Source organism: Rissa tridactyla, chromosome 1, assembly GCF_028500815.1.
Source record: "Rissa tridactyla isolate bRisTri1 chromosome 1, bRisTri1.patW.cur.20221130, whole genome shotgun sequence".
Lineage (NCBI taxonomy): Eukaryota > Metazoa > Chordata > Aves > Charadriiformes > Laridae > Rissa > Rissa tridactyla.
Genome location: NC_071466.1, coordinates 36,647,907 through 36,664,480, shown reverse-complemented (window position 1 = coordinate 36,664,480; position 16,574 = coordinate 36,647,907). Strand labels below are relative to the sequence as shown.

The window sequence follows — 16,574 nt, the reverse complement described above, 5'->3', positions numbered from 1 at the left end:
GCAGGACACGAGTTGTTATCTCATGTACCAATACTCAGGTTTTACAGGACACAGCTGCGTTGTTTCCACAACACGTAGCAGTCTCCAGGAATTTCCCCGAGCACGAATTCTATAAATCACCATACAGGCAGGTAGAAACTCATCCAAAGCATGCCATGTGTGTCTGTGTGCACAGACACAAAGAGATGTACAGTCTCCAAACCCATACATACTGATTGTTTCTATTACAGAGCAAACGATAAGCAATTTTGAAGAATGGAGACGTGGAAAGGGTTAAAAGTAGTCCTCCCCACCTACCTCCCCCTCTAAATCACCAGGAAAAAAGACAAAACAAGCTCTGCCTTTCCCCTGAAAACAAAGCCTTACGTGACTATTTTTAATTTATAATTCTGTATGTTGTTTGTGTAAATTAAATCACTATTGAAAGGTATTTTGCCTTTCAGGGTCTTTTGCTCCAAAGCACTGACATAATCTATACATTTTTCCCTGTCTTGATTAATTACTAATGCTCTGATGGCAACGCTAAATGCTCCAGGTAATTTACTAGTAAAACATGATTAAAAAAGAAACTTGACCTGAATGCAATAGATAAAATGCTGTTTTTAAATACAGTGATTCGTGTACGGTGTGTGCTCTGTGCTTAACAGCCTAATTATTTACCCATCAGTGGAAGCAAACGGCAACCTCACCTGCTCCTCACAGCACCCAGATTTGCCCCCTGTTGGGAACCACTTTGTTAATAGCAACAAAACGTGAGCTGATTAAGTCGCTGCTAATTTTATTTGCTCTGATGTTTTAATCTGTGTCTAGTACTCTCTACTTTCAGGCAGATACTCACATTGCTATATGATCTGGGCTGAAATGTAAAACTCATTTGGAATGACTGTCGATACACTTTGATTTTTTCATGCCCGGTACCAGAGTTTGACTTGAGAGTTCAGCGGGTGGAAAAAATCTGAATCTCTGTGCACAGGCTGGGAAACAGTTGATTAGTAACCACACATTACACTAATGCTGGGGAGATCTGTGGTTTGTCTGAAAGTCTCTGCTGAGCTCCAACAGTTCAAATCATCTCACCATTTGGCTATGGGTCTCACAAACAGAAGCAATTCGCTCACAATGGTCCATTTTGAAAGTCAGGTGATGTATTCCTAACATCATACAATCTGGATTCATCAGAATTCAAACTAACTTTCACGTTGTAGATCCCTTTTTTACAAAGATAAATATTCAGATCAGTCTCCTTATCCACCTAGCTATGTTTTACTCTACCAAATCACACAATCATCTTAAAAGCGTGGCTTAATTCAATAAAACATCCTATACATCTTGTCCAGACCAGTTAAACATGTGCTGGTAAGCTCTGTTAAATGATAATGATCAGCGTAAGGTAGTTGATAAATGCAGTTAAGAAAAGACAATTCTTTTAGACATCTTTTTAAAAGCCACCTTTTTCTTCTGGGAAAGGGAAAATAAAGACTTTCACATTACCTCTGTTTAAAGGCCTTTTCACCCATCTCTCGAGCAGCTCTCTTAACCTCCTCAGGAACAGCATCCTTTTCAGCTTGAGATATTTGGTAAACCCTGTGGCCAGCATCCAGTCGATATGGCCCACCTTTGCCACCTAATCCAGCCGTGTCCCTCCCACCTGACACGAGGAGATAAAAAATAATTAAAAATATGCATTTGATAATAAATAAGACCACATTTTCTTTAACGCTTCCTTTGTCGTATATACAGATGTTCCAAAAATTTTGCCAACAATCCCCAGGAGAAATATTTATTGCCAAAGATTTTCAAAACCAAACAGCTATCACGGTTAAGAAGAACTCCAATGGAAGACTTGTGTTTATAGTCCCCTGACACCAGCTTCATGAAGGTTTCCACCTTGAACGAAGGGGACTATAGATCATATGTGTCTTGTACATCTCCTCAGAGCTCCTGGTTCTTACAGTCATTCATTAAGACTCTGTCTTCTCCCTAGAATTTGTTGGTTTACATTGTTCCCAAACCACTTCATCTAGTGATCTTTTAGAATTAGGAGGCACTCAGCTTATTCTGTGTGACTCTGGCCTATACTAACTAAATTGCTGCAGCTACAGAGACATTTAAGAGAATGGCAAATAACCTAGTTTCTATGGCTGCAAGCTTCTGGTTCTCTATACGGTGAATGAAAAGAAACAACAACAAAATGTAACTGAAGTAGAGATCTACTATATACACTTTGATACTGCAAATACTTCTTTTCACTGGCAATAAAGTGAGCCGGTATTGAGTAAAACAGCTCTAAGTAGAGGGAGGCCTTGAATAAATCCATTTTTGACTGGCACAGCATCTCCCTTAGACATTCTTCAATGATGCATTAAAAAAAAAAAGAGAATGGAAAACCTGTTCCACCAGCCCAAGTATTTCCACCAACATGTGGCATGTTGTCTGGATCCACTTTTCCATGTTTGGGGGAACTAACATCCAAACCACTGTCCCTCTGAATGGTTATCTGTAAAATAAAAAATAGAGCAGTAAATCTATAGATTCTATGAAATCTCTCACATAGCAAGGAAAACCACTCTAACAACCTAACAATAACATACTAGGTCTGCTGAAGAGCTCTTGAACCAGAATTAATTAAAAAATCGTAACATCCCACCTGCTGAAGACAACAGGATAAAGGAGAGTAAAATAGGGCTCCCGAGTAGCACATTAAACTCACAGCAGATCTAAGACTACTGCCACACGTGAACCACCCAGTGCTTCCAAGTCTTACCCACATTAGAAAAGTGCTTACTGATAATCACAGAATCACAGAATGGTAGGGGTTGGAAGGGACCTCTGGAGATCATCTAGTCCAAGCCCCTGCCAGAGCAGGGTCACCTACAGCAGGTTGCACAGGAACGCGTCCAGGCGGGTTTGGAATGTCTCCAGAGACGGAGACTCCACCACCTCTCTGGGCAGCCTGTGCCAGTGCTCTGCCACCCTCAAAGTCAAGAAGTTTTTCCTCATGTTGAGATGGAATTTCCCGTGTTCCAGCTTGTGTCCGTTGCACCTTGTCCTGTCACTGGGCACCACTGAGAAGAGTCTGGCGCCATTCTCTTGACACCCGCCCTTTAGATATTTATAAGTATTGACGAGGTCTCAGTCTTCTCTTCTCCAGGCTGAACAGACCCAGGTCTCTCAGCCTTTCCTCATGAGGGGTGCTCCAGTCCCTTGACCATCTTTGTAGCCTTAAATAAAATTGCCAACATAATTCAAAATCCCCCTGTAGACAGGATCACCTGCAGTTTGAATGCTTCTCATAGTATTGGCAACACCTGGCTGTACATCCATTCACAAATTTCAAGCACACCCAACTACAGGTCCCCATTCTGTATTGATGAGCTGACTGATCTTCCTTTCATGAACAGGGACTAAAGAAAGGACATGCCAAGGTTTATCAGTAAATGGCTAGTTCAAATGTCACGCTCACATAATCCTGACCTTCCCTGCCATGACCGCAAGAGTCATACAGCGGTGAGTTTTCTACACTTGCCTACTGACTGTACTCTCCCCACCGATTCCCAGCGCAGCTCAACACCCAGCAGCTGTCAGATGGTCAGGGCTGAGTCACTTCAGGCTGGGGCTGGATTTAAGTGGGCGACTGAAGGTAAAAATACTTCTTCCCATTACCAACTCTGAGTCATGGAGTGAATTGATTCATGTGTAAACTGCCCTTCAGTTACTAATCTCCTATAATTTAATGCCAGTTTCTTTTTTTTTATGAAACTTAATGACAGAGATGTAAAATCGATGCCTTTAACCTCTAAAAATTAATGTCCTTCTCATCTAACATAATACATTTAATTCTCTGATGAATGTATGTGCCCCAATAACTACAATTTACTGCCTCAGAAGTTCACTGGCATTATCAGGGTATTCACTGGGACTGCGGAGCAGTTTAATCCTTGAATTCACTGTCTTGCAGACTCCACTTTACGCTGACATGAATTCCATACATGTTTTCGAACTGAAAACATGTGCTCTAACAACAGTGTCTTGGCAGCTATTCAAAACATCATTTTCTTTCCCTTTATAGAATTTATATTAATTCAAAGAGGTACAATACATCCTCTGTGAACCATGTCATTAGTGTAAAGTCGAGATCTAATCTGATTAATTACATTAAATTAACGTTTGTATAGGAAGAAAGACACTTAACCACAACAGCATGTCACCCTTAGGGTTCTATATATTTCTGTTTATAGGATTTCCTCCAAAATAAACACTTTTTTGCATAACTGGCAGATTTCAAAACTATCAAAAACACAGCTCAACAAAACCAGCTGAACTTAGGTTAAAATAAAATCATAAAACCAAAACTGTAGCGTCAGCCTTATGTATCAAAACAAAATATTATTCTGTAAAGAGAAACAACAATATGATGGAAAATCCTCTACGGTTTCATCCTTCTGGGTTTTTCACAGAAAAATACTCAAAATTCTGCAAAAGGAAGCTCTGAGGCAAACATAACCATAATCCATACCATATTCTATTTTTGTCAAGTTTTCCCATGAAAAAATGTCACTAAATATTTTGCAACACAAGTATTGTTTAAATTTTGAGTGAAAAGTTCTGTAGACAACAGAGCTTTGTTACTCACGTATTTCTCTCATATAATTAGTTGTTCACAAATATTTTTAGTATGTATGTCCTGGGTAAGTTTGCAATATAAACCTATTTTACAATAGCATTGATCTGATTAAAGCAGGTATTCATAACTTTGAAACAGCGTGTAGTTAATACAAAATCTTTTATCTTATAATGATTTGTGACTTCTGTTCTTAAAAGGACAGCACAACATCCAACATCTGATTTCTATTAAAACTGAAAAAAATTGCATGAGAGAGAGAAAGAGAGAGAGACAAGTGGTACAATCTATCACGGCTTAAGAATGTGACCTTCTTATTAATTTTTTTAAATATATAGTTAATAGGTTACTGTCTAAAATAATTGAAAATTTAAGGATACTAGAATGGACCACCACCAGCAGACGTGTAAATGTCACACCAGTGAATTGCAGCAGTTTCATTCATTCACTTGTTTTTTTTAAGTATGCACACAATAGGTAGTAGAATTTTGCTACATCTGAATACTTTAGCAACCAATTTTTATTAGCACTGGTTTGCTGGGATAATTGTTTTTTAAATTTACCATGCACTTAGAAACTGCATTAAATTAGTGCACTCTAGGGCCCTTTGAAGAACGTCTTCTGAATGTCCTTTCCTGGTTTTCCTTTGAGCTCTTATATAATTCCGTTATCTGATATATATACATTTTTTTAATATATATATATATTTATATATATATACACACACATATATATGTGTGTATATATATGATAATTCCATATCATTATTCCAAGTGACTTATGCTTTTCTCCTCCCCATCCCTGTCTCCATGGAAGCATTTCAAGGCGATTTTACAACTAACAACTTGTCTCTGCTCTGAAGGCGCCCCTATAAAGTAAAAGTTAGACTAGCAAATATCTACAATAGAATTGAAAATATATTTTAGAAAGAAGTAAACAGTAAACCACTGAGTCTGGATGTGAAATCAGAGGAAGGGTGAGGAAAAGAACTGAAGACAAAAACTTTTGGACAAAGACACATTCTTCAGTATGACAGATATACGGAGATGGAAGAGTCATAGATAAGTCACCCCTCTGGGGGTTGGAGGAATTCTTGATGTTCGAAACTGTTGGAAAGGTAGATTTAAGGGGGAGGATCCAAAACTGGATGTATTATGACCCTGGCAAACTGAAAGACAGTCAGTAGGAAAAATCTAGTTTGTCTGGAGTGAGAAGGAAGACGAGAAAAACAAGTACTGAAAGTAGACACGAAGCTCAAATAAATCTAACAAATCCCTAGTAACTTTTCCAAGCTTGTCTGATTGGAATTTATAAACCTACTGAGATTTCTCTTAATGTTGTGATGGATATTTTTCCAAATACATAAATAATTTGCTTGATCAAAAGTTGATCTGTCCCCTCCTGAATACTTTCTGTTTGACTCTATTGCAAGACTTCTACCAACTTTGTTTCTTTCAGCAAGAGTTTTGACTAAGCGTCTCTTTTTGAGAGAAATCTGTGCTCTTCCTAGCTATACATGCACTGAAAGGCGCTATTCACTACTGCATTATTGCGAAGATTTCATACCGCCTGGTGTGCATATCACAGCTTTGTAAAACAACAGACGAATTCAAGCTAGTAGCCATGAGGTCAGAGTAGAATAGCTGGAAAAACTGTGAAACTTTCCTTCTGAGACTTCCTTTAGCTTTCCAAAATAACCACAATTTCCAAAACAAAGGGCAAGCGTGTGTCAATTATGAATTTTCTAAACTTGTTTATGCATATTGGTGATTCATGATCAGAGCATGAAAGCACTTTTCCACTGCCTGTTTGGGCAGGTTCTTCTTTAAAGTTCTCACCACACAAGAAGCACAACTGCCATCCTCTCCTGGCATGATTCTTATTCTCTGTGAAGTCATCATCAATGATCTTAGTCCCTGGTTTACAACCTTGTTCTCTCCTTTTCTTTGACTGTATGGTATCCTCAGGCACTTATGCCAATAGGTAATGGAGGCATTCAAAAGGACTTTATGGATGAAGACTCGGTAGGTCTTCCAAAGTCAACGAAGCAAACAAACAAAAATTTTATGCAAGACGAACATGAATACTGCAGGTCAGAAAGATGCTAAAGGGATGTGCTTTTCTGAAGAGGCAATGGTATGAAGAAAGCACTTGAGAAAAAAGGAAATGAAGAAACAACAGCAAATACCAAGACTTGTTAATGCTTTGACTTAATTTTCTGTTCCTGCCTCTTACACATCCCTTCACCTGCCCCCAGCAAGCGCAGCCAGACAGGAATAGAACTGAACTCTCATTTTACATTCAGTGAGACATACGTGGTATCCGAACAACTCGCTCTGTATCAGTTCCGTGAGATACGTGAATGGATGCCAAAACAGTTTTACATGGCTACACTTCTTTTTTTTTTTTTTTTTTTTCTGACAACACTGGGATTCTAAGAGACAACTGAATAAGGAAAACTGATACAAACACTCCGTTTGGAAACTAAGTGATCTTATCATCCTTCATATAGTAATATAAAGAAGATAAAGAGGCTCAGAGAAGCCAGTTACATGATTTAATGCACTCCACAACACAACGAAACCAGGTGTTTCACATCTGTGTCATATTTACGCCAAACAGTGATTAAATGCATACCAATCCGTAATAGCGGGTACTCTGAAGATGAGTCAAAGGCTGGTAGTTTTGTCTAGACTTTAGCTGGTCAGACAAAGTATGGTAAGGGAACTTTATATTGTGTACTAACCAAATCTTAACCGTGTTTGGAAGTGGATCTAGAACCGCATTCATGCCATTTAAGTGAACGTGAGTTTGAATCCTATTGCATTCTGATGTGAAATTATCTATTTTAATAAAATTAACCCCTGGAGAATAAGGAAGCACTGGCATACATCACAGTTTGCTACTTTTATCATCCTTCAGTAAAACACAGGAGCTGAATTTGTTGAGGATCACCCAGCTGACCCAGATAAAACGTGCATTGCCTCTGCAGGACACCATCACAGCTATGTGAAAAAAGGAGCTTGTAATAACCCATAAAAAAAGTGTGTGAATTATGGAGAGGGCTGCTATACTCTGTTATTAAAGTGATTTATGTCCCACACTTTTACATTAGCATTTCATTCTAATATGAGCTATTTTCACAATTACAGTACTTCCTTTCTGAGCTCAGGATTAATCTTCTATTATCTTGCAAACAAATCTCTCAGGCTCTATGAGTAAAATGAACCAAAAACCTTATCAAATTTAGCTTCGACTGATTTCTTGCAAGCAAGCTTAACAATATTTTAGCTCCCAGCAATCTTGATCACTCATTGCAATGAAACTGAGAAGAAAAAAAATGTCTTTAAAAAGAAGCTTCACCACCTCACAGGCAGTCTCAAGCAGCGCAACTGTGCATTTCTGTATCTTAACAAGCCCTGGTTACCACCAATTTGCTTGTGCCAAGCAAATAAATATAAAAAAAAGAAACGATAGCCAGTCTTCAGCATGTCAGATTTATACGTCTGATGGCAATAAAATCATTAAACTGTCTGACTTTTTACGAGATGCTTTTAAGGAACTATTCAAAGTACATCTAGACTGAATATATATTGATTTCTCTATTATAATGTGTTTATAATGGTATTCAATTTAATGAGTAAAGACACTTAGCAAAGTCAACTGAAATGAACATTTCAGTATGTCTATTATTCAATCATTCATATTTCAGAGTATTCACGGCCTTCAACACTGCTGTTTTTTCACCCATGCATTTCAAGCCCATACATCAGCTCCCTGTTGTTCAAGTCTGTTAAAATAAACCAAAGACTAAAATTCCAGGAGTTATCTTTATTGTGGAGACAGGGAAAAAGAGAGGGAATCTCATCTCCTTCTGTATTTTGCCACTTGAAATTTTCTTTATTCCTGGGATTTTCATGCAGGAGATAAAACCAGCAACTCTTGCTATCTTAGATGTCCATACTTCCATTACAGCCTTGTAAAAAGCTCTTTAAAAGAAGGGGCAGAACACGAACTTAACCGCTGGCAGAAACAGAACTTGTGGTTACAGGTTAGGAAATATCTTTTAGACTTTGTAAGCAGAAGTCAGACGCGGTTGAAAATATTTCTAGCTTTGAACAGAAAAGTAATAAATGAGTGATGGCTTTCAGTAAAAATGTGAAGGATTTTTTTCTCAATGCAGTCTGGGACGCATCTCTGTTATGGATTGATTTTTTTGGTCATAGATATTCCCGTCTGCCTACCGCGCACAGGACAAGCTTCTGTTCCACACAGCGACTTGGCTGGAGAGTAGATGGTCTTTTAAAACAGCAGCTTACTTTTGTATTCTGATGCGGTTAACTTCATTAAAATTCCCGAAGGGCACAGGATGTGCCAGTGCCTCCCATTCAGGAGGGGTCGCCAGAAAAGCTCCTTTGCGGTGCTCACAGCAACAAAAGCTAGTTTCTGCCTGAGGACTGGGAAAGAAACTCTGGTTTCCAACTGGGACGAGCTGCCCCGGGTAGAGGGGAACACAGCCTTCCCCTCTCAGTTAATACATCTGGCTCTGACAGGACTAACTCTTATCTAGTCCTCTTATGCAAAACACAATGCTTATTTTAATACTCCAGATGCAACTTAAAAAGAGGGAAAACCCCAGAAAAAAATACTCTAATTCCAGACTAACACCCTGCACGTGTAAAGAGATGCAATTTGTACTCTAAAAAATGGACTGTATTTCCATTCCCCAAACCTTCCAAAATAAAATTTTTATTTTTCTTTTGGGTATGTTTTAACAGAGCTTGCCATTCCCTACAGGATTTTACATCTTCATAACAGAAATAAAAGGAATTCCTCCTTGTTGTATGCGGTGACAAACAAGTAACCAACCTTTCTACAAAGCCCTTTTAAGCATTCTTTAGAGCATTCCACATACAACACATAAACTGAAACTGGCACCACCTCATACGTCACAACTTAATAAACACACACAAAAGGGCAAAATATCGTTTTACAAAATACAAGCAATCAGGGTCACAGCTGCAGAATTTACAGCTGTAGAGAATATTTATGTAGGAAGGCTTCTTAAAAAGAAAAAGCTGAAGTGCTGAAACAATAAGTATTTTCACAAGCTCTTCTCCTGGTATTCGGAATAATACTGCATTACTGTGTGTTTCTTACTGTTGATCAGAAAGATCTGAGGTGGAATACAGTTCACATGATTTAGGTTCTTAGTTTAATGCAAGTTAAGGAGGTGTGCAGTAGATTAATTAGTTGCACGATTAGACAGTCCTGGAAAGTAGGCAGATGTAGGCAGGATCTAGACTGGCAAGATCCCATTCTTCATTTACTTTTTTCATCATAAGGGAAAGAACCCTGCTAAGATGTAAATTAGAAGATATCCGTTCTTATCCTAGCATACCTGGTACACAGAGGGAAAGAATTAATGTGCTATTTTGCCTTCTAATTAATATATAACATATTAAACAGGGCAGTTCATAGTTAATGAAGAATACATGTTACTTTCCATACAATGCAATAAATTATTGTTGAAAAATATGAGTTACACAAATATAAAACCACTACACTACAAATACTACAGGGTTAAAATATCAATGTTTTCTTAATTAGCTTGCCTTCTTCATTAGCACTGTGCACAAAGATTGGGCATGTGTCAGAAGATCATTGCAGGAAAAGAAATGAAAACATCTTAAGACTTTTGTCCTACAGGCAATTTGGGAGATGTTAATTTCGTCATCAGGATCAGTGAAAAATCTTTTATCCAAACCATACATTATTATGAAAGAAGGCTGACTTTGTCTGTAACAAAACATGACTATTCTCCAGGTGAAAAAGGCATTAAATAATCCATCCCACAGTGGCACAAAGGAGTAGGAAATGTATTCCATGGAAAGCAGAATGTATCTCAGCAGATGTGCAAAAGACTGATTTTTCCCTGAAACAAATCTTTGTTTGCTTTTATCCCTCCCCCCACCCCTGCCAACAACCTTAAAACCTCAGTGTTACCCCAGGCTGCGTTTAACAGGTCACAAGAACATCCTTTCCTCCAAGACATTCTTTATCAGCGTGAATATAGGCATTATTTTCTCAAAGAGTATATAAAAATTCCTAACAGGCTAATCTGCCTGTTCCATGGTGGTTTTACATTCTATTGTAAAACTGATTCTACCCAAGACAGAAAGAAAACATTTCATAACGTACTTGCACAAACTAGTGAGAGAAAGGCAAAAATAGGAACAAGAAAATCTAACGGCTTCTATTACTTTTACTTGTACCTTATCGTGTACAGCTTTTTTTTTATGTGCTAAAAATTAATACCACAATTTCTGTTCACGTCAACAGCACAAAACTGAGCCCACAAGTCATTTTTCCACAGAAAGGAATATTCGGTATTAGACAAGACAATAATAATTTATGAAATACACTCTGTCTTCAACTGTATCCTGAAGTGAAAAAACATTAGTTGCACTGCAGTATATAATGCATTGAATAGGTTTTCTTCATTCATTTTGGCTTCATTTTGATTTTCTATCTTGTCTGTAAAACTTTGCAAGAATTCAAAATGAACTAATGAAGCTTCAAGCGTTATCTATCTGACATCCAGGAATTAAATTGCTCTCTCAAATAGCAAAATCATTCAAAGCATCACAGCTTTAATGGAATTTTGGATTTCTCAAATAAAAGTGAAATCACAGGTATGTTAACCTGGGTGGGGAAAGAGGTAGAGATTTGGAATGAAACACGTACAAAGGGATATGTGGCCTGCAAAGTGAAGGTTTTACACACCAGCTAAAAAAACCCCACTATGTAAAATGCAGTTGTCGCTGCCGTGGGTGGGTCTTCGTTTGAACTAAACGCTGTCACTCTACGAGCCAACTCAGAAACTCTGCAGCAGTAGGCGCATTAGACACTTTTGTTCATGAATATGTACTCTGTGGCTTAAAAGCTGGATAAACCAAATGAAGTAATGAGAGAACACCGTGCATTTGCTTCCATCTGACAGATTCTCCGTTACGTTAACATCTGTGTAAATTCCATTTTACTCTTTCGTTATTAAAATTTGCTTAGTCAATCACGACAGATGTGAGGTCATCACCTTGTTACTATGCAAATCCATTACAAAATATAATCAGAGCACACAGTGTCTGGTTTGGTTATTTATCATCACTACTACACCCCGCCATAAGATCAATAAACTTGGAAAACACCGAATTCCGTTTCTTCTGCAGCACACTGAATAATCAGCAGCTAGAAAGCTGGGGTAAGTGAATACACTCTGACAATTAGGAATATTCTGGACAGAACACCGCAGGGACATTGCACGGTCAAAAGAAAGTTGAAAAAAATTACACATGGAAGCAGAAAAGGCTTATTTTCTACGGAGCTAGGACCTTGTCAAACCTGTCCTTAAGAATCAGAGACGTAAGTTATTAAGGATCAACTATGTTGTTTTGTTTTCTAAAGGAAAGCCTCCAGTATTTACCACTGCTGTAACATCAGATGATTTGAATTTTCATTACATTTTGCTAATTAGGGAACAACTTTCATAAGGGCAGAATTACTAGTTATGTGTTTGTCTCGCTGGGACAGCAGGATTTCAGCGGGGTTGGGAGCTCCAGCCTTTACGTCAGCGACGGGCACTGCCGCAGGCTTTTTGAGAGCTGCAAGACGGTGTGTTGAGGTTCTTATATTTTCTCCCACGAGAATTCCGGGCTTTCACAGGAAGGTCAGAGGAAGAAAGAGGAACTTTGTGCTGGATCCGCCTGCTCTAACTGAAAGTTAAGGTTATTTCCACTCCTGCTTCTTGTCTGTCTGCTCTAATTAGACTGGAAGACCTTCAGGAAAGGGAATGTATTTTAGACGTGTTTGCATAGTGTTTCCAGCAATGTTTTCATTTCAGCTGAGGACATTTATATGAGAAAAAGGAGCTGACAGAGAACCAACGAACTTTATCTGAATTGCTTTACCCAGTGGAGACTTGTAGAGATATGAACTTCCCGAGCTCTGTGTGTTCATGGCTTTCTAGTCTTATGTTTCCCCATACTCCAATGCCTTGTCTCCAGGGGTGGTATGCGTCTCCTACTCCTCACTTTGCTAAAATGAATCATGCGGTCCAGGAAAAGGCCACAGACTGTGTATTTGAGGCTTATGGATCTCAGAACTGCAAACTCTATCAAACCATATGCCTTGTAATCCACTTACTGACTAGATAACTCTGTAATCTGCAGTATTTCCAGTTCTTCAGGATCCCCCGCAGGACTTCAGAATGCCATCATCTGGTTATTCCAAACTTACAAAAAAACTCTCCAGTGCATATATTTTTCATAATTTATGGGATTTGTACCGACAGTATTTAAGAGAGGAGATAAATCACTGTTATTAGCTCACCGGTGCCCCCACGTGGTGAGAAAAAACACTTGGTCTAAAGTAGGAAATCGAGCAGCAGGGGGGTGGTGGTGGGAAGGTCATGCTTTTCTCTCGAATCAAAAACCGCAGCTTTACCCAGTTCGGTCTTAACATCAAGAAAAAGACGGATTTTATTTTTTTTAAAATGTTATAAAGTGAAACATCGCTTTTAAAAAAGGAAAAAAAAAATCAATTGCATCAAAACGCTGTTTTTAGCAAAAAGCCCTTGCATCATGGGTGATTTAAGCAGTTAAGCACTTAGAACACACAAAACAAACCCCCTTAATTTTTTTAGCCATTGGTGATGAACACATATACATTGCTGTTTTACGTTACTGACTTGAACATACGTTCATGTCTTCTAGCTGGACACAGAATAACTTATGTGTTCTGTTATCATTTTTGAGCACTGCTATAAGACTGTGAAGACAGCCATTTAAATCTGAAAAAATTATCTATTATTTACTGCATTTCTTGAGTCTATACTCATCCCAGCTAAGCATGTTTTGACCTCGAGCTATACAGAGTTAACATTTGTTTCCTTAGGTGGCTGCACTACATTTATATGCAATTTTTGCCCAATTTAAGGTATTTCCTACTGATTGTAGCATTCAAGGACATTCAAGCTTACAGAGGTACAAAGTATATTTATATATCCTTATGGGTTTATACTGCATTTACTCCACCTCTGACACTGCAGCGTAGACATACAGTGTGCACTTAAACAAGTGATAATGCTTACTGGCTCCAGATGTTGCAATAATTACATATTTAAATGTTTAGGGGTGTCCAAAGGGAAACAGTTATGGATGGATGAAGTAATTTTTTTCGTGTCTCCATTTGGCCACTTACAATGATTCACGCTTTGTGGAAACACTGCATCAGTAACATGTTAACTAATCACAGCAGAAACCAAAAGAACATGCCTCTAGCGCTACTGGGAAAAGGAAGTGCAATTTAAGACAAAACCATTCATTTTTGACAGAAAGCTGTTCTCTCTGTCAGTCCTCCAGGGCAGAAAATCTTGAATGAAATCTCCCAAAACCTTAATCTAAAGCCTTCTTTATTCTTACATACACGTCATTTCTGTCTCCTTTTAGTGCCAAGGCCAAAACCATATCCGAAATATATCCAAGTCATGCTGAGCTGTCCACCCCCAGGACCTCTTCTAACAGAAAGAATCTGGGACAGTACTGTATGAACTTCTCCATCTACCGCAGAACTGTCCCTAATGCATTTGTTGTTCAAACCACTGGTGAGACGCAAACAGATTTTTTTCTCATTCATGCGTTTTTCTAGATTCATTCCACCATCTCAGTTTTATGATGCTGTGAACTCAAATGTGACTTAACTGTTCAGTTGGCTTTTTGCTAGAAAATAGATCAGGTCAAGTCACAAAAACAAAGTGGGGAAAGAAAATGAAAGAAAATTTCCGGGTTGCTGCTTGTCTCTGGAAGGACCTGGTTTCATATTAAGGAATTGTCCAAATAAAAGTCTGCCCCAATGCAGGGGCTATTACTGATAGACACTATGCGAACAGTCTTTAGTGACACAAAGAAATGTTTTTGAACCAGGTGGGTAGAAACCTGCCCTAAGCAGGTGTCAAGTGTCTCTTACACACTTCCTTTGGACTCATCTACAAAGAAGTATCTGTATCTTTCCTCAGTTCAGTCCTACCATATGTGATCTTGACATTACATCGGCTGAATCTGGATCATTTAAGGGACCATATATGGAGCTCTTACAACAGATACAGCCTGCACCAAACATTTCAGATTTTTTAGTTTCTGAGGAAAATACACACTACACAGAACACTTATGTATCATAGAATCACAGAATCATAGAGTACCAGGTTGGAAGGGACCTCAAGGGTCATCTGGTCCGACCTTTCTTGGCAAAAGCACAGACAAGATGGCCCAGCACCCTGTCCAGCTGAATCTTAAAAGTGTCCAATGCTGGGGAATCCACCACTTCCCTGGGGAGATTATTCCAAAGGCTAATTGCTCTCGTGAAAAATTTTCCTCTTGTGCTCAGTTGGAATCTCCCCAGGACTAATCTGTAGTCATCACCCCTCTTCTTTTCCATGTGACTCCTTGTAAAAAAGGAGTCTTCATCTTCTTTGAAGCCACCCTTTAAATACTGGAACATGGTGATAAGGTCTCCCCTAAGCCTTCTTTTCTCAAGGATGAAAAAGGTCAGTTCTCTGAGCCTTTCCTCATGTGGCAGGCTTCCCAAACCTTTGATCAGCATTGCGGCCCTTCTCTGGACGCTCTCCAGCCTGTCCACATTTTCTGTATAGTAGAGACCAAAACTGAAGACAGTATTCCAGGTGTGGCCTGACAAGCACTGAGTAGAGTGGGATAATGACTTCTTCATCTCTGCTGGTGATACCTTTGTTGATGCAACCCAGCATCCCATTGGCTTTCTGTGCTGCAGCAGCACACTGTTCACTCACATTGAGCTTGTTGTCCACCAGGACCCCCAGGTCCCTTTCCACAGAGGTGCTCCCCAGCTGGGTAGATCCCAGCCTGTGCAGCACTGCTGGACTATGTTCTCCCACTTGCAAGAATTTACACTTGTCCTTGCTGAACTTCACAAGGTTCTTGTTGGCCCATTCTTCCAGCATATTCAGGTCTTCCTGCAGGGTGGCTCTCCCTTCCGAAGTGTCCACAGAATCACAGAATCTTCATGGTTGGAAAGGACCCTTAAGATCATCAAGTCCAAACAAACAACCTACAATCTCTGCCCTTCCGAGCATGCCCTGAAGTGCCACATCTAGATGCTTCTTAAATACCTCTAGGGATGGTGGCTCAACCACCTCCCTGGGCAGGCTGTTCCAGTGCCTGACCACTCTTTCAGTAACGAAATTCTTCCTAATATCTAATCTAAACCTCCCCTGCCACAACTTCAGACCATTTCCTCTGGTCCTGTCATTATTCACCTGGAGAAGAGGCCAACACCCACCTCTCTCCAACCTCCTTTCAGGTAGTTGTAGAGGGCAATGAGGTCTCCCCTCAGCCTCCTCTTCTCCAAGCTAAACATGCCCAGCTCCCTCAGCCTCTCCTCATATGACCTGGTCTCCAGACCCCTCACCAGCCTGGTAGCTCTCCTCTGGACACGCTCCAGCACTTCTATGTCCCTCTTGTACAGCAGGGGCCAGAACTGAACACAGCACTCGAGGTGAGGCCTCACCAGTGCCGAGTACAGAGGCACGGTCACTTCCCTGCTCCTGCTGGCCACGCTATTCCTCATACAAGCCAGAATGCTGTTGGCCTTCTTGGCCATCTGGGCACGCTGCTGGCTCATGTTAAGCTGGCCATCCACCAGTGTCCCCAGGTCCTTTTCTGCTGGGCAACTTTCCAGCCACTCTTCCCCAAGCCTGTAGCGTTGGCTTGGGGTTGTTGTGACCGAAATGCAGGACGCGGCACTTGGCCTTATTAAACCTCATAGAGTTGGCCTTGGCCCATCGATCCAGCCTGTCCAGGTCCCTCTGTAGAGCCTTCCTACCCTCAAGCAGATCAACGCTCCCACCTAGTTTGGTGTCAT

The 16,574-nt window shown here is 39.8% G+C and overlaps 1 protein-coding gene across 1 annotated transcript in view; it reads right to left on the bottom strand.

Moving 5' to 3' along the window:
* Window positions 1–16,574, bottom strand: part of VWA8 (von Willebrand factor A domain containing 8) — a 196,884-nt gene that overhangs the window by 27,874 nt on the left and 152,436 nt on the right. Inside the window, exons 38-39 of the mRNA XM_054190234.1 lie at window positions 2,389–2,497; window positions 1,492–1,648 (exon numbers count right to left, since the gene is read on the bottom strand). Of these exons, the coding sequence (XP_054046209.1) occupies window positions 1,492–1,648; window positions 2,389–2,497 (266 nt within the window). The remainder of the gene's footprint in view (window positions 1–1,491; window positions 1,649–2,388; window positions 2,498–16,574) is intronic.